The sequence below is a fragment of the Pimephales promelas genome, chromosome 4, assembly GCF_988280905.1.
Source record: "Pimephales promelas chromosome 4, fPimPro1.hap1.1, whole genome shotgun sequence".
Lineage (NCBI taxonomy): Eukaryota > Metazoa > Chordata > Actinopteri > Cypriniformes > Leuciscidae > Pimephales > Pimephales promelas.
In genome coordinates, this window is record NC_142772.1 from 23736883 (window position 1) to 23764875 (window position 27993).

The 27993-nt window shown below is 38.5% G+C and overlaps 1 protein-coding gene across 1 annotated transcript in view; it reads right to left on the minus strand.

Annotated features, from left to right (window-relative positions):
- Positions 1-1251: 1251 nt before the first annotated feature.
- The window catches only part of vcana (versican a), a 46675-nt gene continuing 19933 nt past the window's right edge, over positions 1252-27993 (minus strand). The window contains exons 9-17 of the mRNA XM_089130696.1: positions 13545-27977; positions 11288-13490; positions 11030-11143; positions 9527-9640; positions 5947-6105; positions 5712-5794; positions 3792-3936; positions 3418-3600; positions 1252-2759 (exon numbers count right to left, since the gene is read on the minus strand). Of these exons, the coding sequence (XP_088986822.1) occupies positions 2614-2759; positions 3418-3600; positions 3792-3936; positions 5712-5794; positions 5947-6105; positions 9527-9640; positions 11030-11143; positions 11288-13490; positions 13545-27977 (17580 nt within the window). The 3' untranslated portion in view covers positions 1252-2613. The remainder of the gene's footprint in view (positions 2760-3417; positions 3601-3791; positions 3937-5711; positions 5795-5946; positions 6106-9526; positions 9641-11029; positions 11144-11287; positions 13491-13544; positions 27978-27993) is intronic.

The window sequence follows — 27993 nt, forward strand, 5'->3', positions numbered from 1 at the left end:
CTTTTTTTACATGTAAATTAATACCAGATGTTTAACATAAATAAATAAATAATTTCTGAAATGGAAAATGGTTGTCTTCCAAGACATAAATGAGAAAACCACAAGTATTAATGAACAATGACACAGCGGTATACCTATAGCGGCAGGGAAATGCATTTGTGTCAACTGAAAATATAGCAATGGGACTTCAAACACCCGAGGCACATCCAAAGTCTGTTTTTCCTTCTACATTACATTGCGACTTTAAATGCAACATATTTATAAAACTATAATCCACACCGGTATGCAACTTTACAACAGATTCTAAGTGCAATGTCTGACTGTTAATCACAATAGAAAACACAATATCAAACCAAATGGCAATATCAAAACTAACATTTTAGATAACTTTTTCAACATTTTTACTAAGGAACACTAATACTGAAACACTAGGAACACTAAAATGTTTAACTAAGAGCCAATAGACCTTCCATTTTTATTTTATTATATATTTATGTTTTATTTTTATTGTGAAACATTTTAACTATTTTTGTATTGAGTATCATTAATGTTTCAATGGAACTCAGCTTCACAAAACATAATTGACATAATTTTGCTATCTGATAGAACTATTCAGATGCTCAAGTGTCTTTGTGTTAGTGAACTGATACCATCTGGTGGTCAACATTAGGCACTTCCGATGAACCACATACTTTAGCTATTTATTTGTATAGTTATACTAAAACACATGAAGTGCAATGTCTACTCCAGTCACAGTTCATTTCATTATATTGATGTATTGTATAGAGTAATATATTAGATGTTTGTAAATTTAAAAAGACATCAAATTACATCCCATTCGCCTCAGTTAATGTTTGAGAATTAAAGGGATAGTTCACTGAAATTATTTTTTGATATGTTTTAGCTTACCTCAAGGGGATCCAAGATTGTTTCCGCAGTATTTTCAATTTTTATATTTTTAGGTCAAAAACATATCAAAAATTAATTTCAAACAGAACTATCCCTTTACCTATGCAATTAGGCCCTTCCCTGTAGTCAAATATCTCTCTCTCTCTCTCTCTCTCTCTCTCTCTCTCTCTCTCTCTCTCTCTCTCTCTCTCTCTCTCTCTCTCTCTCTCTCTCTCTCTCTCTCTCTTTCTATATATATATATAGTATATATAGTATATATCAGAATAAAAAAAAAATACTAGAGGAACACAAGTATAATATAATAAACTTTGTTTACATAGAAGACATAAAAAAGTTCCTTACAATTTTTCAATTTCACAAACATTCTAGACAATCACATTTGACAATAAACGAGTTATACTATAAATATAAAAAGATATGTGCACTTAAAAAAATACAATAAGAAAACAAATGAAAATATCTTAAAGTAAAAATGCTTGGGAATAAACAAATGGATGACCAGTTCAACAACAAACTGTTACTACGAATCGTCTTCTTTTGGTCCATTGATACACCCCAAATGTCATAACAAAATCCATCTAAATCCTGTGAGTTGCAAATGTCGTCAATTAATCACATCATCGCCAGCTATTGACACACTGTCCTTTACTCTAATACACTGAATTCTGCCAATGTGCAGTTTGGCCAAGTTAAATCCTCAGTATGTTGTATTTTATTACAACAATGAAAAGACAATGAGCAGCTCAAGAAATAAATTATAGGCATCTTGTTAAAAAAAGACATTTTGTTCAAGTCTTTCAAGCATCTCACAAAAATACATTCTCTTTAAAGTAGTTTTAAAAAGTCCAAGGGAAAAAAAAAGAACATGAGAAATGATGTGAAATACATACAGTAAGTTCTTTGGTTTATAGATAAAAAAAAAAATTGTGAAATTAAATGCATTTGAAACAAGATTTGCATTGTAAACACGTAAAAGAAACATCTAACAGAATAATATAAATAATCTAAAATCTGCATGGCTTTTCAATATTTAATACCTTAAAGTCAAAGTATTAAACATACTGTGTTGACTTTCAGATATCAAAACCATCCACTACATTGTATATACAGGTGTTTTCATGACATTATTGACCTTTTTCTATCACAACAAACACTAACTCAATGTGAGCCATTGCTCACTCCCTCTACTGTATATAAAATAAATATATTCTTTCACATTCATATGTATGATTTTTCATCTGTTCAGTAAGCAGCAGGATGTCTGCATACACTTGTGGTTCAAAGACTGAAAGGAATCATACAGCAATTTTTAGTGAGTTAAAAATGTACCATTTGTAGGCTAAGATTCCACGAACTTTATAATATTATTCTGATTGCACTATTATAGCTCACTATATCTGGATTGTAAAATTGTGTAATGTATTAAGGCACTGCGTATTCCCAAGAAAAAGCAGAACAGATGGAGGGCAGGTCAAATAATATTTTTGTGTTTTTAGAGGCCGATCTCTCTTCCAAGATAAAAAACAAAAGCACTGTTTCATTCCAGTGATATTCCACTCTATGTTGAACCTATTTCAGGTCCTTTTCATAATCTTTTATTTTATTATATATATTTTTTTTCTTTCAGCCCGCAGGCAGGTCCGTCAAATTTTATCAAAATACATTAAGATGTACCTTACATTATGGTTGTGTCACCATAGTAACTAGTGTTGTGTCCGGTTGTGTTTTACACCATGGCGATGATGTCGTCGTTGAACATCAACTGATTTGTCTGCTGATCTCTTCGGATAACTGTGAAATCCTCTGTATGTCCGATAGCGTTTTGTATATAACTTTTGGAAGTTGGAGGCTGGAAAGTAAGTACAAGTACATTGAATTAGTTTTTTTTTTTTTTTTTTTTTTACTAATAAGGAAGAAAATAAAATGTATTCTACAAAGCTACTTTAAATTGGTCGAAATATATATATATATATATATATATATATATATATATATATAAAAACTTTTACACTGTTACAAAAGATTTCTATTTCAAATAAATGCGGTACTTTGAACTTATTTCATTAAATAATCTTAAAATTTCTTAAAATCCAATCCTAAAATCCAACTATTATTACAACAATAGCACTACAGCTGTTTTTAACACTGATGATAATGCATTTTTAAATGTATTTATTTGTTTATTTATGGACCACCAGTTCTGATGGATCATGTGACACTGAAGACTGGAGTAATGGCTGCTGTTCACCTATGCATTACATTTTTAAATATATTTAAATAGAAAACTTTAATAATATTTCACAATACTAATGTTTTTACTGTATTTTTGATCAAATGTGTAGCCTTGGTGAGCATAAGAGAAAACATGTATACATATACTGTATATATATACTGTATGTATATATACTGTATATATATATATATATATATATATATATATATATGAATAAATGATATATTGGGATGTTTTTTTAAAAAGCTTTGTTGGGTTTTCACAGAATACTTACGACTCGTGCAGGAAATCTTAGGCAAATCCCATGAGCCGTCTCCTCTGCAGCGAACGGTGGGAACATGTCTCTGGATGAAGCCATCTTTGCACTGGTACCTGATCAGGGAGTTGATCTCATAGCGTGGGCGCAGCTGGCCGAAAGTGCGGGCGTTATGTACAAGAGGAGGCTGACTGCAGGACACTATTGACAACAGACTAACCATCAGTGGAGCACTGAATCGGAAATTTTCTTTTAAATAGTAGCTGTTTTAAATCACTATAGACATGACTTTAAGTTTGTCTGCATACAACCACAGATAAACTTTGACTGAAAATAATGCATGTCCTAATATTATTCTATAAATGATCTTCATCCAGAAGCTGAAACTTCACCTGTGCCTTTCTTGCAGGTGAAGGTGAGGTGGTAGTTGCAGGGTACATCATTCCACTGGCCATCCTCATGCCAGATCATTACCACACAATCTTCCCCTGAGGAGAAGAAACTATCCGGCTGGTTCGGTCTCCAGTTTTCATATTGCTGTAGGGGAAGCATAAAGCTAGAGATGAGAACGGCAATGTGAGGGAGACAACAATCCTAAAGAAATTTGTTTTACATATTATAATAATTATATGATGTACACTTATGCAGTGTTTAAAAATAATTCAGCACTTCAAATTCAATCTGCGTCAAAACCAGCAATATACAGCACTGAACACAGTGTTAACTTTCAAAGGCTTTGAAGCAGAGAATATTCATATTGGAACACGTAGGAGGTCATGACAATGATAAAGACATCACTAGGGGGCGCTGAGTACATTTACTAAACTGCAATATGGAGCTGCGGAGAGAAGTGTAATGCATTTGAAAGATTAAAAAAGAACTCACAAAATACAAACAAAAATACTTTTTTTTTCAAGGAAGTGATTTGACTTAGTGGCCATATACTCCAAGAGTAGGTCTATACGCAAAAGATAAATGTCAAAGGAGGGATAAATCAAGGTCATGCCAGCATCTGTGCACACTTGCCCTTGAACAAGCAGAAGCAGACATCTACCTGCTCTTAAATGTTACAGACACATTTTAAAAACAACCAGCAGTCACAGTAAGAGTAATTTACTATCATGGACAAACTGTATTCACTGCATCCACATGGTGCAGATGTGATGTCGCAGTCATCTTTCTCAGGACAACTGCACTGTGGATAATATATGAATTTCAATGTATATGGCACTCTTCTATAGGGGATTTCATTTTTAGCTTAAATTAAAACTGCAAAGTTTGTACATATTAAAAGTAGCGTAGGCTAAGTATATCTGATCGACACATGCCAGAGCTATGATCTTTCAGCAAGCCTGTGAATATCAATTCACCTAACGTCCTGCTGCTTTTCTCTCACAAAATGAATGTGCGCTCCCTGCTTGGAAATTGACGTAATGCAGTTTTTGACCGTCTAGATAACTCCAATGGCACATACTTAGATGGTAAATGGTAAATGAACTGCATTTAAATAGCGCTTTCATAGACACAATGGTCACCAAAACCCATTCACTCATTTATTCACACCACCGATGGCGGTGTCAGCCATGCAAGGCGCCATCCAGTTTGTCGGGAGCAGCTGGTGTTAGGTGTCTTGGGGTTAGGTGTCTTGAAACCAGGGATTGAAACACAAACCTTTCGGTTTGTAGACAATCTACATGAACCACTGAGCCACTGCCACCCCATACTTAGACGCATGAAGAAACAAACTCTTAATAGAGTAACTCTTCTGTAAACAGAATAGTAAAAGAGAGCAAACTCCAGTGGTTTGTTTATAGTACCTCACTGATACCAAATGGAGTGAAATGTCACCCACTCACAATGTAAGTCTGTATCATCTTAAGTGCAGCCAGTTCCAGGTGCTGCTCATCCTACACCTTCATTACCTGTCCACACCTGTAAGCTTCTTCTCAACTCTTTTTATTTTTATCATCCAGTCCTAAGAGGACTTCCACAGCTGAAAACTCATCTCATGCCCCTCAGGGCTTGTTTGGCCCTTCCCCACAAAATGCTGCAATTATATCTTTGAAGTGAGAGCCCAGTCAGGACTAAACGACTGTAATTGGCCACTTTCATGTTCAATGGAGGAACACCTCTAGAACCAGAGCTGTTTGCATACAGTAACCCCACATCTACACATTCTTGCTTAACGTTCCTATTGTTTTTATAGTAGTAGATTTTTCAAGAAAAATGTCAACTTGGTATGTCTGCATCGACACCAGTCTTTCAAAACACATTTTAGAAACTTGTAAATACGTTTTGAAGAAAGTTCTTACCACAACTCTACCATCTGTCCACCGGAAATCATTCTCAAACATCTTATCATTAAGACCGATCCACTGGTAGTCATGGCCGAGACCTACAACAGGAGAGAGAAACAAAGGTAAATTCACTAGCAAAGTATCCTTCCTCATAAATAACCATCATTAGTTTGCATGGAAATGTAACTAAAGGTGTAAATTAAAGCTGATGATAGACAGAATGTCCATGACTTGTTTTATGTATACTCACGGTTGATGTACTGCTGTTCATCATGGGACAAAACACTAGCAAGGTGTGCCCCCTGGAGACGACATTCACGCTCTGCTGTGTCCCAGTTACGTCGATGAGGATAGTATTTGTAGCAGTGGCCCTGGAACTTGTGCCATCCGTAGCTACATGTTTCGGTGTCTGTGGAAAAGCATGTATGCATTACTGTTGATTTACTACATATAAGATTGGCATGTAGACCCTGAGACTGAGATAATCCTGAGGTTGCAAGTCTGTCTGCTGTCAATTTCTTTTTATTAGTCCTTACCTTTAGGCTTACACTGTAAGGCTGTTCTTATCAGTATAATAAATCAAACCTCTTTTGTTCGGTAGCACTCTTTTCAAGTGAGAATGATTTCCCACTCACACTGGACCTGAGGGAATATGATATCACTCCCTTTCATCCTCATTTTAAATTACATGCCAGTTCAGCAATATCACTTCGAGCAAAAGTTACTTCCATGTGTCTATCATATCAAGAAGCCAATTCATTTTTGCATACGAATGTCTGCAGTGCTGTGGAGAAGATTGGATGCTTTGCTCTGAGGCATTGTTTAAGAAAGATATGATACCAAAGTAAATTATGTCAAACAAATAGCCACTGTAACTGCTTGGGAAATTCAAAGAGTTTTAAAGTAAACATATTATCAACCCAGCAAGTTATTAGTCTTATTTCTAGATCAGCATTTGATTGCATTAAATGGGAACACTTTAGAATACTGTTTCTTACTTACTGCAACAGTTCACTACTGTTAACTACTAAGTAAGATGTGTTAACTATGTAATACAATTTTATGATTGTGTTAAGTAACAGTTAGTAAATCAATTAGTAATGAATTCGGTAAAGCTTTATATTACGACCCACAAACAACTGCATAAGTAAACCGAAATTATGGTGTACATTTCTGTAATTATAGTGTACCTCTGTTTAGGTATAGGGGCAACAATATGTTAAGTTTGGGGTAATAAAGGGGTACAACCAGATATACAAACAAATTATTTGTATGTAATTATTTTTAAACTAACAGGTAACTATTCTGTTAACATATGCCAGGCTACAGGTGAAGGAGCTCGTTACACCTTCTAACATCATTAATTGGGCCTCATTTCTGTCCTCAATAATAATATTTTAAATTTTAATCCTTTAATTTTTCATATTATAAAAAGGGTTGTGTTCTGCTGTGCATATTTTAGTTGCCTCAAAATAGCAACACGCCAACAACGTGCCTGAAAACACCTCGTCGTGTATATATATAATTTCAAAATTACCCTGGAACTACTTTACAGAATTAAGTACTTGTAAGTTTCAAAATAATTATAAATAATTTGCTTGTATATCTGGTTGTACCCCTTTATTACCCAAAATTTAACATAATTTTATTGTTCCCTTATACCTACACAGAGGTACACTATAATTACAGAAACCTACACCGTAATTTCGGTTTACTTACACAGTTGTTTGCGGGTCATAACATAAAGTGTTACCATGAATTCTATCAAACCTCATTGAGAACTACTAATAATTATCTTCTAATTAAGGTTCAAGAAAAATAACCAAGAAGTAACTAATGAACAGCCATACAAAACTATTGAGTTGTGACCTTTCTTAATGTTATTAATAGAAGTAGCAATTTTAACAAATACATATAACGTTAAAGTTAAATGTTTGCCAGTGTGGTTTTCTAAGTGTGTTCTGTAAGAAATCAACTTCACAAAGGAACCCCACACAAGTGCTTTGCCATAACTAACCTTAGATTAGTTTTATATGTTATATACAGTACTGTGTGTCTCTGTTTTCCTCAGCATAGAATTCCATTGAGTAAATTCATGTACTTAAGGCCATGACTGTGGGGAACTGAAAATATAGGGAATTAATTAATAAAAGTAGACTTTTCTAAGAAAAGTAATAAAAGTAGAGTAGCAGAAGAATGACTAAATCTGGATATTAGCAATAACCATTACCATTACAGCTGAAGAATGACTAAATCTGGTTATTAGATTAGAAAGACTAATCTGCCTAATTATAATTTTACTGGAGTAATATTTTATTACTGTATCTGTACTTTTAATCAAGCACTTGATTTGTTTACTTCATCATCACTCCACTGCTGAAATAAAACGGATTATAGCCAGCAGCCATATCACCCTGTAGCCCAACCAAGACTGTTGCCCACTGAAGCTAAGCAGGGCTGAGCCTGGCTAGTACCTGGATGGGAGACCTTCTGAGAAAACCAGGTTTCTGTTGGAGAGATGTTAGTGAGGCCAGCAGGGGGTGCTCACACTGTGGTCATTGTGGGTACTAACGCCCCAGTATAGTGACACTATAATGTCAAAGAGCACCGTCCTTCGGATGAGACGTTAAACCGAGGCCCTAACTCTTTGCGGTCACAAAAAAATCCCAAGATGTCTTTCGAAAGAGTAGGGGAGTAACCCCAGCATCCTGGCCAAATTTGCCCAGTGGCCTGTACATCATGGACTCCTAATAATCCCCCCCCCCCCCCCCACACACACACACACACATATACATATATATATATATATATATATATATATATATATAGGTGTGTGGTGTGCGTTCTGGCGCAATATGTCTGCCGTCGCATCATCCAGGTGGTTGAAGAGATTCCCCCTTCTATGTTTCTCTGCGTTTTGAGTGCAGAGAAAAGCGCTATAAATGTAATAAATTATTATTATTATTATTATTATTATTAACTAATGTGTATGATTGTTCATTAGTAGTTACGTCATAGTGTCATGTGCGAGACATTGCAAAAGATGCCAGACATGAGTGCAATGGTCAAACGTCTTTCTAACCCATGTGCATAGAAACGCAATGGGGAAAAAAGCACAGATAAATGCAACAATTTGTTCTGTGTTAACGGCCCCTGAGACTGAAACACTTACATTCTTAGTCACTGCTAAATCATTGAGTAGTAACAGTTGTAACAGTAGTAACAGTAACAGTTCCACTACAAGAGACACTTCTTCATACAATGTTAATGCTATCTCAAGTTTAAGATAAGTAAAAAGATTGCTCAGTGTACTCAAGAAGGTAATGCACTCATGACGACAGTTTACAGTTTTAATTCAAAAGTCAGATGTGAGAGATTTTGATATGATTCGAATTTTCGTTTATGAAGCAAACACTTGTAATGGTTTGACGAGGATAGAACTCTCAAGAAGGCAATCTCACTTACTCATGTAAAGTGTAAATCAACGTCTACAGTGTGATAAGGGAAAGAGTGATGGCTGATGGTCTTAACAGCTGTAAGAAATGGTATCCCCTTAAAAAGTGGAAAGTACAGCATCACTTTGTCTGTCAGCTAGCATACAACAGTTTTGGAACACACAATTTCAGTATCTACCAAACTGTGAGTCACATCTAGCAATGACCTCATATGAAATTTCAGAGGTTCACTTGTTACAGTACATCTCCACATCAACCTCAGTGGCTACAGTAGCGTCACACAATATCAACATGTTGACAGATCTAGTATGATGACTACACTGATTACCTCTCTTAGGTATCGAACAAATGATTATTTGATAAATACAATCTTACCTTGCTCACACAGTGCTCCTGCATAACTCGGAAGACATACACAGGTGAATGAGTTTAGGCCATCAATACATGTTCCTCCATTCCGACAAGGGTTTGTGTGACATTCATCAATGTCTGATAAATAAATAAAATTATAAGATGAGTAAATAATGTACTGTAAGTGCAATAAGTTTAAAACGCCAGATGCACTAACAAATATGTTTGTGTAAAAATCAACTAAATCGGACAATTGACAAAGTACATTAAAAAAATAATAGTTTGAAACCGTTTAAAAGTTGTCTAACTTGATTGACAACAGTGTCTGTTTCTATCCACCTATTTTTATACTATTATAATTCTAAAAATGTGCATAAAAATGTATGCGCTCATTTGAGTCGGATACCTGTTGTTTCCAATAAGAAAACATGCATAAACTACGATGGAAACACATTTATAAAATAAACAACATAACATCATGACTTTTGTCAAGTCAAGTGGCGTGTTATCTATTCGCATTTTGAGCTGTATGTCTACGCCATTAAATGTCTGAGTGAATCCGCGTGTATGTACACGCCGTTAAATGTCCGAGGGAAACGAAGCAAAATGTAGATCTACATCTGGGGAGCGATATTTTTTTTTCCTAGGATGGTAGGGGAAGACTCATAAATGCTATTAACCCTAGTGATGGGGAGGTTTAGGGATGGGTTTGGGGTAGTTCATATATTTATATAAACAGTAATGTAACGTTAAGTCAACAACGTTCATAAACACGCTGAAAAGCGATTAGGCGTGTTGATTGCATGCCAAAAATGGAAATACGAATTGGCGTGTCATTCATACTGTACGCCATTTCATGAGATCAGTCTGAAATAAATTACTCAATTCACATAAAAATTGTGACTTTGCGTGATGGGATGAAATAAGTAAAGTAACCTTCCCGAACTCTCCCGAACTCTCTTGTTCCCAAACATCAGCATCAGCAAAGCAAGATAGATAACACATGTATTGAGTTTCATCTGCACTCTTTGAGATGCAAGTAATTTATTATATACATCAGTTGCTCCTACTTTTCTTAGTGATATTTTTTAGGAAGTTTATCAGGAAGTGACAATTTTGTTCTCTTCGTTCCGCTGGATTGAAACGGTGCTTCATTAGCAAATGTTGTATGTGATATTCCAATGTTGTGCATATGTTAAAATTCGAACTTTGGATGAAAAAAAAAATTTATTAGTATGTGGTGGGAAATTATTGAAATATGTATTTGGTGGGAAATTAATGGTTTACATCATTTGCCTTGGCCTATTTATGCCATGTCCATAAACAGATTAAAAAAAAAAACCTCCAGTATTATAGTGAAAGATATATGATTATTTGCTCAAACTATCAGATTTTTCTGAATAAATAAATAAATAAACAAGGTTGCAAGTAACATGCAATTTCATGTTTCAGCCACAGATGGCAACAGAGAGACCAAAGTTATGCAGTGCACTTTTAATAAATAAATTAAATATCATTGCAGCTTACCCATTTCACAGTGTTCACCACTGTATCCAGGTGGACAGCTGCAGATCTGAGCACTGCCTATTTTTGCACAAGAACCGCCATTCAAGCAAACATCATCAGAACAGGAGTGAACACCTGCAGTAAGAGGGAAGATGTAAGCATGCTACTGTGCACAAACAAGTATATTTATATAGGTAAAGAAAGTACAGTAGCCTATTTAAATTATTTTAAATTTATTTTTAAAACAGTTTGTTTTTTAAATGTATTTTTACATCCTACCTGGAATATCTACTGTTTGCCCGATCATTGTGTATGCAAGGTCTTCTGCACTGCTTTCATTCTGTGACCTTGGGGGTGAGCTTTCAACCAAAGTGGCCTCAGAAACATCCTCATGAGAAGCAAATGGTGTTGCAGTCTCACTCAGAGATGTAGGCACTGATGTTGACATCTGATCTTCTCTTACTTGAATAGGAATCTCAGTTGCAAGAGTTACAGCTTCCTCAATCTGACCAGCTGCCTCTTGTTTGATTGAGGAAGTTTCCTTACTAACAATCTTTACATCAGTCTCTTGTGTCAGAGGTATAAGTGACATTGTTGCAGTGGACAGAATCACTGCCTGAACCGAATGAGATTCAGGGATATCTGTGATAACGAAATCCTCCTCTGAACTGCTTTTCAAGCTACTGGAAAGTACAGAACCATCATATTGAGATTGTGTGGTGGTCCTGAATTCTGTGTCATTTTGTTTGGGTTGGGTTGCATGTTCAACTCTTCCTTCTTCTGATGATTTTTCTTTACTTATAGAAGCAGAACTTGGTTCATCTGTGACATCAAAAAGTCTTGTTGTGATGAGATGCTTATTGGATGAGACTGTGTTTACCTCCCCAGACATGCTTCTATCTAAACCACTTGTTCCACAGGTTGGTGAGCTGGTTAGTGAAGCATCACTCTCAGTTCTTGAGACACTCTCAATATCTGGTTGCATGGTTGTCTCAAAGCTTTTTTCAATGTCAAGATGAGAGGTGGTCTCGACATTCAAAACTTCTGTTTGTGTGTTTCCATCAATATTTGTTGCACTATCCTCATGTTTTGTAGAGACCTCAATGCCAATGTAAATGTTTGATTGTGAAATGGTCTCAAATCTAGTCTCAACTTTAGACTGTGAAGTGGACTCAAAACCAGTCTCAACATAAGGCTGTGGGGTGGTCTCAAAGCTTGTCTCAATATTAGGGTGTGATGTGGTCTCAAAATCAGTCCTAACATCAAGCTGTGAGGTGGTGAAGCTCTTCACCCCTACAGGTTTGGTGATGTCATCAATGTTGGTCATAAATTCTGAGCTAATGTCTAAGGCAGTCTCATTCTCAATGTCTGTTTTGTTCATGAAATCTGGTATGGACTCAACGTTGTAAGGTTCAGTTTTTGTATCATAATCTATTACATTGTCTTTCCCTTCTTTAGAGAAAAGAGGAGTTTCTGTTTTGTCACTCAGACCTGGTATGGATGTAGATGAAGGAGACCCCGCTAACATTACTATGTCCGTAGACATGTTAATTATTGATGCAGATATACGAGGTGTGGGAATGGTTGTTGATGGCAACGGCACATCTCCATCCGTCATAGTGTCTGTGTTGGGTTTATGTGTCACTGTCATCTCAGACAAAGCTTGCTGATATGGATCAGTTACTGTGATTGCTTCAGGCAAGGAGGTCACAAACACAATATCAGTCTCAACAGATGTTGAAACTGAATCATCTGCAGCTGTTAAAGGAGAGTCTGTTGAATCAGACATTCCTATAAACATTTCACTAGTTTGATCACCTGAACCATCATCTGTTAAAGAAGATAATGTACTTGTGTTTTCCTCAGAAATTCCAAATGAAATATCTGTGTTTGTTAATTCACTTCCTTGAATTACCTTATCAGAAGTGGGACTACTTGATTCAATGTCATCAACATTTGTGATGTCTAAAGTTTCCTCTGTGTCAGCTGTTAAATCATTCACATGTGTTACTGCTGTTTCAGTGTGTGTACTTGCAGTGGTCTTGGCAGGTTCAGCCATGCTGACACTTTCTAAATCTATAAGTACTGAATCTGTGACAGACGTTTGATCTGAATCAGCATGGAAGGATGCAGAGCTTTTTAATTCTGATACTGGAGAGACTGACTGTTCTGAGTCTGTGATCTCACCTGAATGTTGAGTAGATGTTGCATCATTTCCAGTAAAGTAAATTGATTCTTCATGTGAAACAGAATCAACATATAGGGAACTACTTGTAACAGCAAGGGTTGAAGTGAAATGGTGACTGGACATAGTTGTTTGAACTGGTTCATATAGGTCTGTTAGTTCAGTTGAAGCTTCCACCTCTAAAGATATAGTATGCGGGGATAGAGGTGTTGTCTTTCTTTCTAGGGCTGTTGGTGACATTGTTTCCATTCTGGTCTTGGAAGCCTGTGTTGATAGGGTCTGAATGTTTAGAACATCCTCAGATTGGTGCTCTTCAGCTGAAACTATGTCTATGAATCTGTCTGTGGACACTTGAGATGATTTGGGGGTTGTTTTCACATTATAATCTTCAGTAGACACAGTGTCTCTCGAGAAGTCGTCAGTCAGTGTCTCCATCGTAAATTGTTTGGATTCTGTGGAGGTCTGAAGATCTATTATGTGTTCATTTACATCAGCATCAGTAGCCTCAGGAGTTTCTGTTGTAGCTTGTGTTTCCTCATCTACATATTTTGAACTGCTCTGCAGGATGTTTGGGTTTGATGTTGTTTGTTGAACCATTAACTCATCTGTGGAGGTTTCAAATGGCACATGTAACTGAGGTAAATCGGTGCCATCCATTCCAGATCCTTCTGGTTCTTCTGTCGTTATGCTTGATGGATGTGGCATCATGGAAATTGGGATTACTCCACCTGCTTCTTCTGTTACAATTGTAGGGGCAAAAGGTGAAGACTGCTCTAAAACAGACATAGTATCTGCATCAAGGATAATTTCATCCTTAGTGATATCATCTGGTTTGATGCTATGATCTATCATACTCTCCGTTACAGCTGAAAACAGCATATCTTCATCTTCCACCTCCCCTGTGAATACTAAGACTGGACTTACTGGAGGGACTTGCTGATCAGCATTTTCCTTAGAGACGACAGATGGAGTAGGGGTGGACACAGGACCTTGAGATGTCACTAAAGAAGGCAATACAGTGTGGGTGGTTACCACATCAGAATGTGTTTCTGCAGCAGTAAAGCTAGTGGCTGTTGACTCTGAGACAGAACCACCAGAAGGTTCCTTCTCTGTACGTGCTGTCTCTGAGACCAGAGTGAAACCTTCAGCGTTTGTGCTTGAGAACACACTCTGCATTTGAGGTGTTGTGGTTCTGTGTGAAACAACTTTGTATGTACTGTATTGTCCACCTCTGACTGAGCTAATGGATGTAATGCTAATGGTTGTTTGTTTCATTTTTGAGACCAAAGGTGACATTGTCACAGGAGTTGTGTCATCACCTGATCCATAATCTTCTGCTCCATCCTCTTTTGAGTGTTCCCCACTGCCATCCTCTGAAAGTGAAGTTGTAAATGTTACAGTTGACAGGGTGGAGCTCGGGGAAGAGGGAAATTGGGACAAAGTTGACTGATGTATGAAGTCTGTACTGCCAGTGAAAGATGCAGCACTTGAGAATCCTGCATTCTCCTCAGTTTCATAAACTTCTGCCTCATCAGTTCTTACAGTTAGGTCATCATATGACTTAGTTGTTGCTGTTTTAGATATCTCATCAGTAGGATCTTCAGGTGAGGACAATTCCTTGTCATATTCTGTGGTTAATAATGAAATCTCATTGAAGTTGATTTCTGGAGTACTTGGCTGTAAGGAACTCGTTTGAGTCTCTGAAACTGATGAAGCTTTAGATGTGCTTGACACTATTGCCACAGGTGCAGCTTCAGTTCTATGTGGTTGTGTCTCAAGAGCTGCTGGGGATATTTCACCACTAGAGGCAGTATCTTGATCAACTTCACTTTCAGCTGTGATTTCACTACTTGCAGTCGATGAGGATTTCAATGCTGTTTGGACTGTGCTATACAGTAATGTTGATTCAGTTGTGAAAGATGTGGAATGGGAGGAACCAGAACTCACTGCCTCTGATGTGCGGTTAACCTCAATGATTTCCACCTTATCTGTGGCCACGTTATAATTATCATAGATTTCAGATGTTGGACTCACTCTGTCCTCCTCACCAGAACCCTCTTGCTGAGTGGTTTCCTGGTCATCTTCAATACTACCAGAGCCCTCTCTGTCTACAAAGGTTGATGTAATGGAGCTCAAACTTTGTGTTATAGTGATATCCCTGTCAAGTTCTGTAAAGCCAGTGTTGGCTGTCCGAACTGTAGGAGAACCAGTCTGCATTTTGGTTGCAGATGAAACATGCATGATAGGGGACTCCCCTGATCCTTCATCATCTGTTGTGTCATCCTCTGAATCTACAGATGAGATTGTTGTGTGCTTGCTAAGCCTTTGGCTAGAAGATGGGGCAATAAGTGTTGTTGTCCTGAGAGGAGCTGAAGTCGCTTTGTAACTTTCAGTGACTGATGATGTTTGGCTGAGCTTAAAATAACCAGGCGTTATTTGGATAGCTGGAAGTACAGTGTGGCCAGATTCAACTGTTGCACCTGAAGTGTGGCTAGGTTTACTTGATCCAGTTGCAGTATGACTTGATTCTGTGGCGTGACTAGTCAACTGTGTCAATTCTGGAATAGAATGAGAAGGTCTGGAAGACACTGGGGCTGTCTGGGTGGCAACAACATACTCTGTAAATCTTGTACTAACAGGCTGTGTTGTGTAACTTGATTCATATTCAGTTGTTAAGGAGACAAACTCTTTTTGAGATGTCATGACCTCTTGACTTGTGACTGATCGAGCTTCTCCACTCACAGCTGTTTTAACATCTATTCTTGCAGTTATATTTTCTGATGGCTGCACTCCAAAATCAGTAATTGACTCAAAACCAACAACAGTTGTCTTGTCCTCTGATGATGTAACTTGGGGAGGAATCGATTCTACAACAACAGAAGATATTTCACCAGAGCCACCATCTCCAACCATTTCATTTTCAGAAAGGTCTCCACTGCCTTGTTCAGAAGCTGAGTCTGTATCCACTGTTCGGACTGTGCTAGAAAACAATTTTGTTGTGGATGATGTAGAATGTGAAGAACTTTCATACCTCACTGGTTCTAATGTTTGGTCAGTTTCATGAATTTCTGCCTCATCCGTGGCTACAATATAATGATCATATGATTTTGTTGTCGGTGTAATCATATCTTTATCACTTGAAACCTCTTGTTGAACTGTTTTCTCTAAGATCGTGGTGGGAAATGTGGAGAGGGATTCTGTTTGATTTGGCTGAATTCTTGGGATCTCTGCATGAGTTAAAGTCCACACTGAGCTTGCATTTGTCATGTCAATAGAAGGTATTGTGGAAAGGGTTAGTGTGGCAGCTTGCTCTGTTTGCATTTTTACAGAAGCTGTGTTGCTGCTGATTTCATCATCTGATTTAATTGCAATATTATGCGAAGAGCTTGTTGTGAATTCTTTACCGAACGTATGAGAGGTGTCATCTCCTGAACCATCATACTCTGAAGATGGCAAAATGGAGGCTAAACTTGAGAGTGAAAGAAAATCTTTTGATGTTGTCCCCTTTGGTAGCATTGTACTTTGTACAAAATGTCCAGTCTGAGCATAGGAGAGCAGAGTCTCTGAAACATCAGTGACGGTGGATTCGGATGGTTTTGCTGATAGCTTTTTGTCCTCCAACACAGTCGCTGTTGCCATATGTGATGTGACATCTTGACTTGTGACTGTTCGTCTGGTTGAGACCCCAGTGCTCAATGTAAATGTATGTTCTGTGCTTGTAGCTTCAGCGTCTGTTGAGCTGGACACTGAAAATGTTTCTGCTGTGTCAGGTGTTGGTGTACTGAATTCTTTGTCTGATTTTGTTGTGCTGTACAATGGAGAACCTGATGTCATAAATTCTTTGACAAACATGTCAGAGGTGTCATCTCCTGAAGCTTCAGACTCTGTGGGCAGCAAAACAGAAGCAAAACTTGAAAATGACAGTGAATCTTTTACTGTTCTTTTCTCTGAGGTCAATGTGCTTGTGACAGTGGTTTCGGATAATTTCTCATTCGAATGTCCAGGCCAAGCAGAAGATAAAAGAGCCTCTGACACATGAGTGATGGTAGACCCAGATGGTTCTCTACTATGCGTCCCAGTTGTCTGAGCTCTTGTAACCTCTGCATCTAATGAGCTGGATAATGAGATTGTTCCTGTGGTTTTGGTGAGGTCTTTGTCTGATTTGCTTGAAGAGTACAACGAGAAGCTGGGTGACAGCAAATCTTTACCAGTTGTCATCTCTGAGGTCATTGTAACAACACTTTCAGATAATGTCTTGTCTAAACGTTCAGTCTGTACAGAGGAGGAAAGAGTCTCTGCAACATCAATGATGGTGGACTTTGATGGTGTTGATGATAGCTCTTTGTCCTCCATAAAAGTCACTGTGGTTGCTGCTGTATGTGAAGTTACATCTTGACTTGTGAATGTTTGTCCCGTTGAGTGCTCAGTACCCAGTGATGTTAATGTATGTACTGTGCTTGATGATGTAGAGTCAAGTGAGGAAACAGGTTCTCTACTATGTGTCTCAGTTGTCTGATCTTGTGTAACTGAAGTATCTGATGAGGTGGAAACTGAGATTGTTTCTGTTATGTCAGACAGTGTTTTAGTGAGATCTCCATCTGATTTTGTTGTATTATGAAGTGAGGAACTGGTTGACAAATCTTTGCTAAACATATCAGAGGTGTCATCTCCTGATGCTTCAGACTCTGTTGATGGCAAGCTTGAAAAAATACTCGGGGACAGCAAATCTTTACTAGTTGTCTTCTCGGAGGTCATTGTGACTGTACTTTCTGATAATGTCTTGTCTAAATGTTGAGTCTGAGCAGAGGAGGAAAGTGTCTCTGAAACATCAATGATGGTGGACTCAGATGGTTTTGATAACAGCTCTTTGTCCTCCATTACAGTCACTGTGGTTGCTGCTGTATGTGAAGTAACATCTTGACTTGTGAATGTTTGTCCCGTTGGGTGCTCAGTACTCAGTGATATTAATGTATGTACTGTGCTTGATGATGTAGAGTCAAGAGAGGACACATGTTCTCTACTATGTGTCTCAGTTGTCTGATCATGTGCAACTATAGTATCTGATGAGGTAGACACTAAGATTGTTTCTGTTCTGTCAGACAGTGATTTAGTGAGATCTCCGTCTGATTTTGTTGTAGTATGAAGCGAGGAACTGGTTGACAAATCTTTGCTAAACATATCAGAGGTGTCATCTCCTGATCCTTCAGACTCTGTTGATGGCAAGCTTGAAAAAATATTCGGGGACAGCAAATATTTACTAGTTGTCATCTCTGAGATCATTGTGACTGCGCTTCCAGATAATGTTTTGTCTAAATGTTCAGTCTGAGAAGAGGAGGAAAGTGTCTCTGAAACATCAATGATGGTGGACTTTGATGTTGTTGATGACAGCTGTTTGTCCTCCATTACAGTCACTGTGGTTGCTGCTGTATGTGAAGTTACATCTTGACTTGTGAAAGTTTGTCCCGTTGAGTGCTCAGTACTCAGTGATGTTAATGTATGTACTGTGCTTGATGATGTAGAGTCAAGAGAGGAAACAGGTTCTCTACTATGTGTCTCAGTTGTCTGATCTTGTGTAACTAAAGTATCTGATGAGGTGGAAACTGAGATTGTTTCTGTTCTGTCAGACAGTGTTTTAGTGAGATCTCCGTCTGATTTTGTTGTAGTATGAAGTGAGGAACTGGTTGACAAATCTTTGCTAAACACTTCAGAGGTGTCATCTCCTGATGCTTCAGACTCTGTTGATGGCAAGCTTGAAAAAATACTTGTTGGTGACAAAAAACTATTGGAAATTGTCATCTCTGAGGTCATTGTGACTGTACTTCCAGAAAATGTCTCGTCTAAATGTTCAGTCTGAGCAGAGGAGGAAAGTGTCTCTGAAACACTAATGATGGTGGACTCAGATGGTTTAACTGACAGCTCTTTGTCATCCATCATAGTCACTGTGGTTGGTGCTGTATGTGAAATAACATCTTGAATTGTAACCGTTCTTCCTTTTGAGACCCCAGTGTTCAATGATGTAAATGTATGTAGGGTACTAGTTACAGTAGAGTCAAGAGTGGAAACAGGTTCTCTACTATGCATCTCAGTTGTCTGATCTCCTGTAGCCACTGCATCTGATGAGCTGGACACTGAATTTTTTCCTGTGGTTTTGGTGAGTTCTTGGTCTGATTTGCTCGTTATGTACAATGAACTAGTTGTTGTGAAATTTTTGCTAAACATATCAGAGGTGTCATCTCCTGATGCTTCTGACACTGTTGATGGAAAGCTTGAAAAAATACTCGGGGACAGCAAATCTTTACTAGTTGTCATCTCCGAGGTCATTGTGAAAGCACTTTCAGATAATGTCTTGTCTAAATGTTCAGTCTGAGCAGAGGAGGAAAGTGTCTCTGAAACATCAATAGTGGTGGACTCAGATGGTTTTGATAACAGGACTTTGTCCTCCACAACATTCACTGTGGTTGCTGCTGTATGTGAAGTAACATTTTGACTTGTGAATGTTTGTCCCGTTGGGGGCTGAGTACTCAGTGATGTTAATGTATGTACTGTGCTTGATGATGTAGAGTCAAGAGAGGAAACAGGTTCTCTACTATGTGTCTCAGTTGTCCGATCTTGTGTAACTAAAGTATCTGATGATGAGGAAACTGAGATTGTTTCTGTTATGTCAGACAGTGTTTTAGTGAGATCTCCTTCTGACTTTGTTGTAGTGTGAAGTGAGGAACTGGTTGACAAATCTTTGCTAAGCATTTCAGAGGTGTCATCTCCTGATGCTTCAGACTCTGTTGGCAAGCTTGAAAAAAATCTTGACGGTGACACGAAACCTTTGGCAGCTGTCATCTCTAAGGTCATTGTGACTGTACTTTCAGAAAATGTCTTGTCTAAATGTTCAGTCTGAGCTGAGGAGAAAAGAGCCTCTGAAACATCAGTGATGGTGGACTCAGGTGGTTTATCTGACAGCTCTTTGTCATCCATCACAGTCTCTGTGGTTGGTGCTGTATGTGAAATAGCATCTTGACTTGTGAATGTTCTTCCTGTTGAGACCCCAGTGTTCAGTGATGTAAATGTATGTAGGGTATTAGTTACAGTAAAGTCAACAGTGGAAACAGGTTCTCTACTATGCGTCTCAGTTGTCTTATCCCCTGTAGCCACCGCATCTGTTGAGCTGGACACTGAGATTTTTCCTGTGGTTTTGGTGAGTTCTTGGTCTGATTTGCTTGTTATGTACAATGAACTAGTTGTTGTGAAATCTTTGCTAAACATATCAGAGGTGTCATCTCCTGATGCTTCTAACATTGTTGATGGCAAGCTAGAAAAAATACTCGGGGACAGCAAATCTTTACTTGTTGTCTTCTCGGAGGTCATTGTAAAAGCACTTTCTGATAATGTCTTGTCTAAATGTTCAGTCTGAGCAGAGGAGGAAAGTGTCTCTGAAACATCAATGATGGTGGACTCAGATGGTTTTGATAACAGCTCTTTGTCCTCCAATACAGTCACTGTGGTTGCTGCTGTATGTGAAGTAACATCTTGACTTATGAATGTTTGTCCCGTTGGGTGCTCAGTACTCAGTGATGTTAATGTATGTACTGTGCTTGATGATGTAGAGTCAAGAGAGGAAACAGGTTCTCTACTATCTGTCTCAGTTTTCTGATCTTGTGTAACTGAAGTATCTGAGGTGGACACTGAGATTTTTTCTGTTCTGTCAGACAGTGTTTTAGTGAGATCTCCGTCTGATTTTGTTGTAGTTTGAAGTGAGGAACTGGTTGACAAATCCTTGGTAAATATTTCAGAGGTGTCATCTCCTGATGCTTCAGACTCTGTTGATGGCAAGTTTGAAAAATAACTTGACTGTGACAGCAAACCTTTGACCGTTGTCATCTCTGAGGTCATTGTGATTGTACTTTCAGAAAATGTCTTGTATAAATGTTCAGTCTGAGCTGAGGAGGAAAGTGTCTCTGAAACATCAATGATGGTGGACTTTGATGGTGTTGATGACAGCTCTTCGTCTTCAATAACAGTTCCTGCGGTTGCTGCTGTATGTGAAGTAACATCTTGACTTGTGAATGTTTGTCCCGTTGAGTGTTCAGTACCCAGTGATGTTAATGTATGTACTGTGCTTGATGATGTAGAGTCAAGAGAGGAAACAGGTTGTCTACTATGTGTCTCAGTTGTCTGATCTTGTGTAACTAAAGTATCTGATGAGGTAGACACTGAGATTGTTTCTGTTATATCAGACAGTGTTTTAGTGAGATCTCCGTCTGATTTTATTGTAGTGTGAAGTGAAGAACTGGTTGACAAATCTTTGCTAAACATTTCAGAGGTGTCATCTCCTGATGCTTCAGACTCTGTTGATGGCAAGCTTGAAAAAATACTCGGGGACAGCAAATATTTACTAGTTGTCATCTCTGAGATCATTGTGACAGCACTTTCAGAAAATGTCTTGTCTAAATGTTCAGTCTGAGAAGTGGAGGAAAGTGTCTCTGAAACATCAATGATAGTGGACTCAGATGGTTTTGATAACAGCTCTTTGTCCTCCACAACAGTCACTGTGGTTGCTGCTGTATGTGAAGTAACATCTTGACTTGTGAATATTTGTCCCGTTGGGTGCTCAGTACTCAGTGATGTTAATGTATGTACTGTGCTTGATGATGTAGAGTCAAGAGAGGAAACAGGTTCTCTACTATGTGTCTCAGTCGTCTGATCTTGTGTAACTAAAATATCTGATGAGGTGGACACTGAGATTGTTTTCGTTATGTCAGACAATGTTTTAGTGAGATCTCCTTCTGATTTTGTTGTAGTGTGAAGTGAGGAACTGGTTGACAAATCTTTGCTAAACATTTCAGAGGTGTCATCTCCTGATGATTCAGACTCTGTTGGCAAGCTTGAAAAAAAACTTGACGGTGACACCAAAGCTTTGGCAGCTGACATCTCTGAGGTCATTGTGACTGTACTTTCAGAAAATGTCTTGTCTAAATGTTCAGTCTGAGCTGAGGACAAAAGAGACTCTGAAATATTAATGATGGTGGACTCAGATGGTTTAACTGAGGGCTTTTTGTCATCCATCATAGTCACTGTGGTTGGTGCTGTATGTGAAATATCATATTGACTTGTGACTGTTCTTCCTGTTGAGACCCCAGTGTTCAATGATGTAAATGTATGTAGGGTACTACTTACAGTAGAGTCAAGAGTGGAAACAGGTTCTCTACTATGCATCTCAGTTGTCTGATCTCCTGTAGCCACTACATCTGTTGAGCTGGACACTGAGATTTTTCCTGTGGTTTTGGTGAGTTCTTGGTCTGATTTTCTTGTTATGTACAATGAACTAGTTGTTGTGAAATCTTTGCTAAACATTTCAGAGGTGTCATCTCCTGATGCTTCTAACATTGTTGATGGAAAGCTTGAAAAAATACTCGGGGACAGCAAATCTTTACTAGTTGTCTTCTCTGAGGTCATTGTGACGGTACTTTCCGAAAATGTCTTGTCTAAATGTTCAGTCTGAGCAGAGGAGGAAAGTGTCTCTGAAACATCAATGATGGTGGACTCAGATGGTTTTGATAACAGCTCTTTGTCCTCCATTACAGTCACTGAGGTTGCTTCTGTATGTGAAGTTACATCTTGACTTGTGAATATTTGTCCCGTTGGGTGCTCAGTACTCAGTGATGTTAATGTATGTACTGTGCTTGATGATGTAGAGTCAAGAGATGAAACAGGTTCTCTACTATGTGTCTCAGTCGCCTGATCTTGTGTAACTAAAGTATCTGATGAGGTGGACACTGAGATTGTTTCTGTTATGTCAGACAGTGTTTTAATGAGATCTCTGTCTGATTTCGTTGTAGTGTTGAGTGAGGAACTGGTTGACAATTCTTTGCTAAACATTTCAGAGGTGTCATCTCCTGATGCTTCAGACTCTGTTGATGGCAAGTTTGAAAAATAACTTGCCTGTGACAGCAAACCATTGGCAATTGTCATCTCTGAGATCATTGTGACTGTTCTTTCAGAAAATGTCTCGTCTAAATGTTCAGTCTGAGCTGAGGAGAAAAGAGCTTCTGAAACATTAATGATGGTGGACTCAGATGGTTTACCTGACAGCTCTTTGTCATCTATCACAGTCACTGTGGTTGGTGCTGTATGTGAAGTTACATCTTGACTTGAAACTGTTCTTCCTTTTGAGACCCCAGTGTTCAATGATGTAAATGTATGTAGGGTACTAGTTACAGTAGAGTCAAGAGTGGAAACAGGTTCTCTACTATGCATCTCAGTTGTCTGATCTCCTGTAGCCACTGCATCTGATGAGCTGGACACTGAGATTTTTCCTGTGGTTTTGGTGAGTTCTTGGTCTGATTTGCTTGTTATGTACAATGAACTAGTTGTTGTGAAATCTTTGCTAAACATATCAGAAGTGTCGTCTCCTGATGCTTCCGACACTGTTGATGGCAAGCTTGAAAAAATACTCAGGGACAGCAAATCTTTAGCGGTTGTCATCTCTGAGGACATTGTGAAAGCACTTTCAGATAATGTCTTGTCTAAATGTTCAGTCTGAGCAGTGGAAGAAAGCGTCTCTGAAACATCAATGATGGTGGACTCAGATGGATTTGATAACAGCTCGTCCTCCACTACAGTCACTGTGGTTGCTGCTGTATGTGAAGTTACATCTTGACTTGTGAAAGTTTGTCCCGTTGGGTGCTCAGTACTCAGTGAATTTAATGTATGTACTGTGCTTGATGATGTAGAGTCAAGAAAGGAAACAGGTTCTCTACTATGTGTCTCAGTTGTCTGATCATGTGTAACTATAGTATCTGATGAGGTAGACACTGATATTGATTCTGTTCTGTCAGACAGTGTTTTAGTGAGATCTACATCTGATTTTGTTGTAGTAAGAAGTGAAGAACTGGTTGACAAATCTCTGCTAAACATTTCAGAGGTGTCATCTCCTGATGCTTCAGACTCTGTTGATCTCAAGTTTGAAAAATAACTTGATGGTGACAGCAGACCTTTGGCCGTTGTCATCTCTGAGGTCATTGTGACTGTACTTTCAGAAAATGTCTTGTCTAAATGTTCAGGCTGAGCTGAGGGGGAAACTGTCTCTGAAACATCAATGATGGTGGACTCAGATGGTTTAACTGAAAGCTCTTTGTCCTCCATAACAGTCACTGTGGTTGCTTCTGTATGTGAAGTAACTTCTTGACTTGTGAATATTTGTCCCGTTGGGTGCTCAGTACTCAGTGATGTTAATGTATGTACTGTGCTTGATGATGTAGAGTCAAGAGAGGAAACAGGTTCTCTACTATGTGTCTCAGTTGTCTGATCTTGTGTAACTGAAGTATCTGATGAGGTGGAAACTGAGATTGTTTCTGTTCTGTTAGACAGTGTTTTCGTGAGATCTCTGTCTGATTTTGTTGTAGTATGAAGCGAGGAACTGGTTGACAATTTTTTGCTAAATATTTCAGAGATGTCATCTCCTGATGCTTCCGACACTGTTGATGGAAAGCTTGAAAAAATACTCGGGGACAGCAAATCTTTACTAGTTGTCTTCTCCGAGGTCATTGTGAAAGCACTTTCCGATAATGTCTTGTCTAAATGTTCAGTCTGAGTAGACGAGGAAAGTGTCTCTGAAACATCAATGATGGTGGACTCAGATGGTTTTGATGACAGCTCTTTGTCCTCCATAACAGTCACTGTGGTTGCTGCTGTATGTGAAGTAACATCTTGAATTGTGAATGTTTGCCCCGTTGGGTGCTCAGTACTCAGTGATGTTAATGTATGTACTGTGCTTGATGATGTAGAGTCAAGAGAGGAAACAGGTTCTCTACTATCTGTCTCAGTTGTCTGATCTTGTGTAACTAAAGTATCTGATGAAGTGGACACTGAGATTGTTTCTGTTCTGTCAGACAGTGTTTTAGTGATATCTTCGGCAGATTTTTTTGGAGTATGAAGTGAGGAACTGGTTGACAAATCTTTGCTAAACGTTTCAGAGGTGTCATCTCCTGATGCTTCAGACTCTGTTGATGGCAAGCTTGAAAAAATACTCTGGGACAGCAAATCTTTACTAGTTGTCATCTCTGAGATCATTACGACAGCGCTTTCAGAAAATGTCTGGTCTAAATGTTCAGTCTGAGTAGAGGATGAAAGTGTCTCTGAAACATCAATGATGGTGGACTTTGATGGTGTTGATGACAGCTCTTTGTCCTCCATTACAGTCACTGTGGTTGCTGCTGTATGTGAAGTTACATCTTGACTTGTGAATGTTTGTCCCGTTGAGTGCTCAGTACTCAGTGATGTTAATGTATGTACTGTGCTTGATGATGTAGAGTCAAGAGAGGAAACAGGTTCTCTACTATGTGTCTCAGTCATCTGATCTTGTGTAACTAAAGTATCTGATGAGCTGGAAACTGAGATTGTTTCTGTTATGTCAGACAGTGTTTTAGTGAGATCTCCGTCTGATTTTGTTGTAGTATGAAGTGAAGAACTGGTTGACAAATCTTTGCTAAACATTTCAGAGGTGTCATCTCCTGATGCTTCAGAATCTGTTGATGGCAAGTTTGAAAAATGACTTGACGGTGACAGCAAAACATTGGCAATTGTCATCTCTGAGCTCATTGTGACTGTACTTTCAGAAAATGTCTTGTCTAAATGTTCAGTCTGAGAAGAGGAGGCAAGTGTCTCTGAAACATCAATGATGGTGGACTCAGATGGTTTAGCTGACAGCTCTTTGTCATCCATCATAGTCACTGTGGTTGGTGCTGTATGTGAAATAACATCTTGAATTGTAACTGTTCTTTCTTTTGAGACCCCAGTGTTCAGTGATGTAAATGTATGTAGGGTATTAGTTACAGTAGAGTCAAGAGTGGAAACAGGTTCTCTACTATGCGTCTCAGTTGTCTTATCTCCTGTAGCCACTGCATCTGTTGAGGTTGACACTGAGATTTTTCCTGTGGTTTTGGAGAGTTCTTGGTCTGATTTTCTCGGTATGTACAATGAACTAGTTGTAATGAAATCTTTGCTAAACATATCATAGGTGTCATCTCCTGATGCTTCTGACTCTGTTGATGGCAAGCTTGAAAACATACTCTGGGACAGCAAATCTTTACTAGTTGTCATCTCTGAGATCATTGTGACAGCGCTTTCAGATAATGTCTGGTCTAAATGTTCAGTCTGAGTAGAGGATGAAAGTGTTTCTGAAACATCAATGATGGTGGACTTTGATGGTGTTGATGACAGCTCTTTGTCCTCCATTACAGTCGCTGTGGTTGCTGCTGCATGTGAAGTTACATCTTGACTTGTGAATGTTTGTCCCGTTGGGTGCTCAGTACTCAGTGATGTTAATGTATGTACTGTGCTTGATGATGTAGAGTCAAGAGAGGAAACAGGTTCTCTAGTCTCAGTTGTCTGATCTTGTGTAACTAAAGTAACTGATGAGGTGGAAACTGAGATTGTTTCTGTTATGTCAGACAGTGTTTTAGTGAGATCTCCCTCTGACTTTGTTGTAGTATGAAGTGAGAAACTGGTTGACAAATCTTTTCTAAACATATCAGAGGTGTCATCTCCTGATGCTTCATGCTCTGTTGATGGCAAGCTTGAAAAATAACTTGATGGTGACAGCAGACCTTTGGCAGTGGTCATATCTGAGGCCATTGTGACTGTACTTTCAGAAAATGTCTTGTCTAAATGCTCAGTCTGAGAAGAGGAGGCAAGTGTCTCTGAAACATAAATGATGGTGGACTCAGATGGTTTTGATGACAGCTCTTTGTCCTGAACACCAGTCACTGTGGTTGCTGCTGTATGTGAAGTAACTTCTTGACTTGTGAATGTTTGTCCCGTTGGGTGCTGAGTACTCAGTGATGTTAATGTATGTACTGTGCTTGATGATGTAGAGTCAAGAGAGGAAAAAGGTTCTCTACTTTGTGTCTCACTTGTCTGATCATATGTAACGATAGTATCTGATGAGATAGACATTGATATTGTTTTTGTTCTGTCAGACAGTGTTTTAGTGAGATCTCCATCTGATTTTGTTGTATTATGAAGTGAGGAACTGGTTGACAAATCCTTGCTAAATATTTCAGAGGTGTCATCTCCTGATGCTTCAGACTCTCTTGTTGGCAAGCTTGAAAAAATACTCAGCGACAGCAAATCTTTACTAGTTGTCATCTCGGTGATCATTGTGACACCGCTTTCAGATGATGTCTTGTCTAAATGTTCAGTCTGAGCAGAGGAGGAAAGTGTCTCTGAAACATCAGTGATGGTGGACTTTGATGGTGTTGATGACAGCACTTTGTCCTCAATAACAGTCACTGTGGTTGCTGCTGTTTGTGAAGTAACGTCTTGACTTGTGAATGTTTGTCCCGTTGAGTGCTCAGTACTCAGTGATGTTAATGTATGTACTGTGCTTGATGATGTAGAGTCAAGAGAGGAAACAGGTTCTCTACTATGTGTCTCAGTTGTCTGATCTTGTGTAACTAAAGTATCTGATAAAGTGGACATTGAGATTGTTTTCGTTATGTCAGACAGTGTTTTAGTGAGATCTCCGTCTGATTTTGTTGTAGTGTGAAGTGAGGAACTGGTTGACAAATCTTTGCTAAACATTTCAGAGGTGTCATCTCCTGATGCTTCAGACTCTGTTGATGGCATGCTTAAAAAAATCCTCGGGGACAGCAAATCTTTACTAGTTGTCATCTCTGAGGTCATTGTGACAGCACTTTCAGATATTGTCCTGTCTAAATGTTCAGTCTGAGTTGAGGTGGAAAGTGTCTCTGAAACATTAATGATGGTGGACTCAGATGGTTTAACTGACAGCTTTTTGTCATCCATC